General features: G+C 37.9%; 1 protein-coding gene across 1 annotated transcript; it reads right to left on the bottom strand.

Moving 5' to 3' along the window:
* Positions 1-449: 449 nt before the first annotated feature.
* LOC109341640 (uncharacterized mitochondrial protein AtMg00810-like) lies at positions 450-1,181 on the bottom strand. The gene has a single exon (XM_019579581.1). It carries the CDS (start codon positions 1,179-1,181, stop codon positions 450-452), a length of 732 nt encoding a protein of 243 aa, XP_019435126.1.
* Between the last annotated feature and the right edge of the window lie 1,674 nt (positions 1,182-2,855).

The raw sequence follows: 2,855 nt of genomic DNA, 5'->3' as shown, positions 1-2,855 counted from the left end.
AAAAAATAAATGTTTTTATTAAATAAATAGTTAAGGGTATATAAATTCATGCATTTAGTAAGGGATTCCATTATGTAATTGAATGGAGAACGTGATTTATTGAAGATTACAATTTTTGTGTATATTTTCCAAAGCAAGCACCATTCTTTATATAACAGATGGTCTTGCTTGGAAAACAAGAAAACAGAAAGCAAACTAATTCTAACAACTTCTTAACTAACTAATGATGCACATTTAACATGTGCTTAAATGCAAAGTGCTCCACTACTAAAGCCAATTTTGAGAGAAGAATGCATAATCCATAAAGCCTTTATCAATGATTTGTATAATCTGCAATAAACAAACCAGAAAAAAATAATGGACTAAAGCCTCATGAACTAAGTCATGGGTCAGGGTTAGTGGGATCAACATTAGGTGTATGTATTGAACAATATGTTTAATACCCCCCTTCAAGATAGAGAGTGTATATCAATCACCCCCAACTTGCCTAACATATGATTGAAAGGAATAGGCTCTAATGGTTTAGTTAGAACATCTGCTATTTGAGCAGAGGAAGAGATAGGTAATAGATGAAGAAGTTTGTTATGCAACCTTTCTCGAATAACATGGCAGTCAATCTCAACATGTTTGGTACGTTCATGGAAAACAGCATTAGCAGCAATGTGTCTTGCCGAATTGTTATCACAATATAGTAAGGCATGTTGTTTGTAAAGAACTTGGAAATCAGTGAGGAGATATGTCAGCCACTGAATTTCACAAGATGCAATGGCAAGAGCACGATACTCTGCCTCTGAGGATGATCTAGAATCAGTGTTTTGTTTCTTGGATTTCCATGAAACAAGGGAGTCTCCTAGGAACATGGAATAACCTGAAATAGATTTCCTAGTATCGGGGCAAGTGGCCCAATCTGAGTCAGAGAAATCTTTGATTTGGATGATGGATGTGGTAGGATATAGCAAGCCTTGTTCATGTGATCCTTTTATGTATCGAAGAACACGAGTCATGGCTTTGTGATGCATGACACTAGGATTAGCCATGAATTGAGTGAGTTGTTGCACAACAAAAGTAATGCCAGGACAGGTATTGGTTAAATAGAGTAATCTTCCTACAAGTTGCCTATAGGAGACAGGGTCATGGTAAGGCTCACTGACATGTTGGTGTAAGTGAATGGTTTTAACCATTGGTGTTGGGACAGGCTTAGAGGTGAGAAAACCAGTGTCATGAAGTAAGTCTAAGGCGTATTTTCTTTGTCATAATGTAATTCCAAACTTGGAACAAGCTACTTCAAGACCTAGGAAGTATTTCAAGTTCCCTAAATCTTTGATTTTGAATTGAGTGTTAAGGTGATCCTTGACAGATTGGATTTCAGTGCTGTTATTTCTAGCCAGGATAAGATCATCAACATAGATCAATAGGGCAGTGAAGTGATTGTTGTTTGTCTTGGTGAAAAGAGAATGGTCATGTTGGGATTGATTGTATCCCAAGGAAAGGAGAGAAGAAGATAATTTGGCAAACCATTGCCTACTAGCTTGTTTCAAGCCATAGAGAGATTTGTTTAATTCACAAACTTGATTTGGTTTAGAACTATGCACACCAGGGGGTAAGGTAATTTACACCACCTCATCAAGGTCCCCGTGAAGGAAGGGATTATTGACATTGATAAGTGCCAAACATACCTAAAATTCATACACTCTTATGGCACTTATCTTAAGCATAATTGAGAAAAACCAACTTAAAACAATACTTTTTGTAATAAATATCACAATTTAGTACATTTGTGTTTGTATTTCCTTTTTATGTATTTTGTAGGAATTAAAATTAAGAAAAGAAAAAAAAAGATTCATGATCAACAAAGAAAAAAAGTCAAGAAATCAAGGTGCTCAACCAGACAGCTAAGCGCGGAACAAGCCCCGCTGAGCTGACCTGACCACCAGCTTGACCAAGACCAAACTGCTCAACCAGGTAGCTGAGCGGACCAACTTAGCCGCTTAGCCTAGCACCAGACTAGACCTAGCACCGTCAGAAATCTGCTTGACACGGTAAGACACGAGCTTGGCACAAGACCAAACTGCTGAACAGGCAGCTTAGCGGTTCAACCAACCAACTCGGCGAAGAACTAGACTCCTAACCAGATCAGCAAGCGCTAAGCCATGTCCCAATCAACACGATCAGAAGCTGCTGAACAAGCAGCTTAGCGATGAAGCAGGTGCGTTGAGTGATGTATATCAGACTTGACTTAACCATCAAGCAAACCATGAAGTCATCCATGACCTCACCTCAAGTAGCCCACCATAGGCTTTTCAGAAGTAGCTCACAATAGCTGGTCTCATATCTCACAATAGCTGGTCTCATAGCCCACAACTAGCTTTCATGAGCCATGCACAAGGAGGTGACTAAGCTACTTGGTCAAGAGACCAAACTCATTCTGAAGGGTTTGGTCAACTACTTAGCGGTCCAGCTAAGCAGCTCAGCGGTCTGCCATTGAGGCCTATAAATAGGAGACCATTCCCTTCGAGCAAACAGACCACAAACACACCAAAAAAGATCAAAAATACTTAAATAAAGAAGGAATTCTCTCATTAGGAACTTCTCTTTGAAGTTCTTTCTTCATTTCTTAGTTTAGAGTTTTTTATTTCAAGTAAGTTTTGTAATTTTTAGTTTAGAATTCAAGAGGAGAAAATGAGAAGGCAAATGAGATGCAAAAATCATTTTTTTACTCTCATTTGGAACTCAAAAGCATTCAATCCTTGGATGGATAGTTCATGCTCCTAAACATTTTCTTTTGAACAAGGTTATGTAATTTATATTTCTTTTTAATTTACAAAAGTTTGAATTTTAATCATTCAAGTTGGTGC

This window comes from Lupinus angustifolius, unplaced genomic scaffold (genome assembly GCF_001865875.1).
Source record: "Lupinus angustifolius cultivar Tanjil unplaced genomic scaffold, LupAngTanjil_v1.0 Scaffold_545, whole genome shotgun sequence".
NCBI classification, from domain to species: domain Eukaryota; kingdom Viridiplantae; phylum Streptophyta; class Magnoliopsida; order Fabales; family Fabaceae; genus Lupinus; species Lupinus angustifolius.
This window is presented reverse-complemented; position numbering and strand designations above follow the sequence as displayed.

Coding starts and splice junctions, on each gene's coding strand:
- LOC109341640 (XM_019579581.1), bottom strand. CDS start 1,181: ATGGTTAAAACCATTCACTTACACCAACATGTCAGTGAGCCTTACCAT.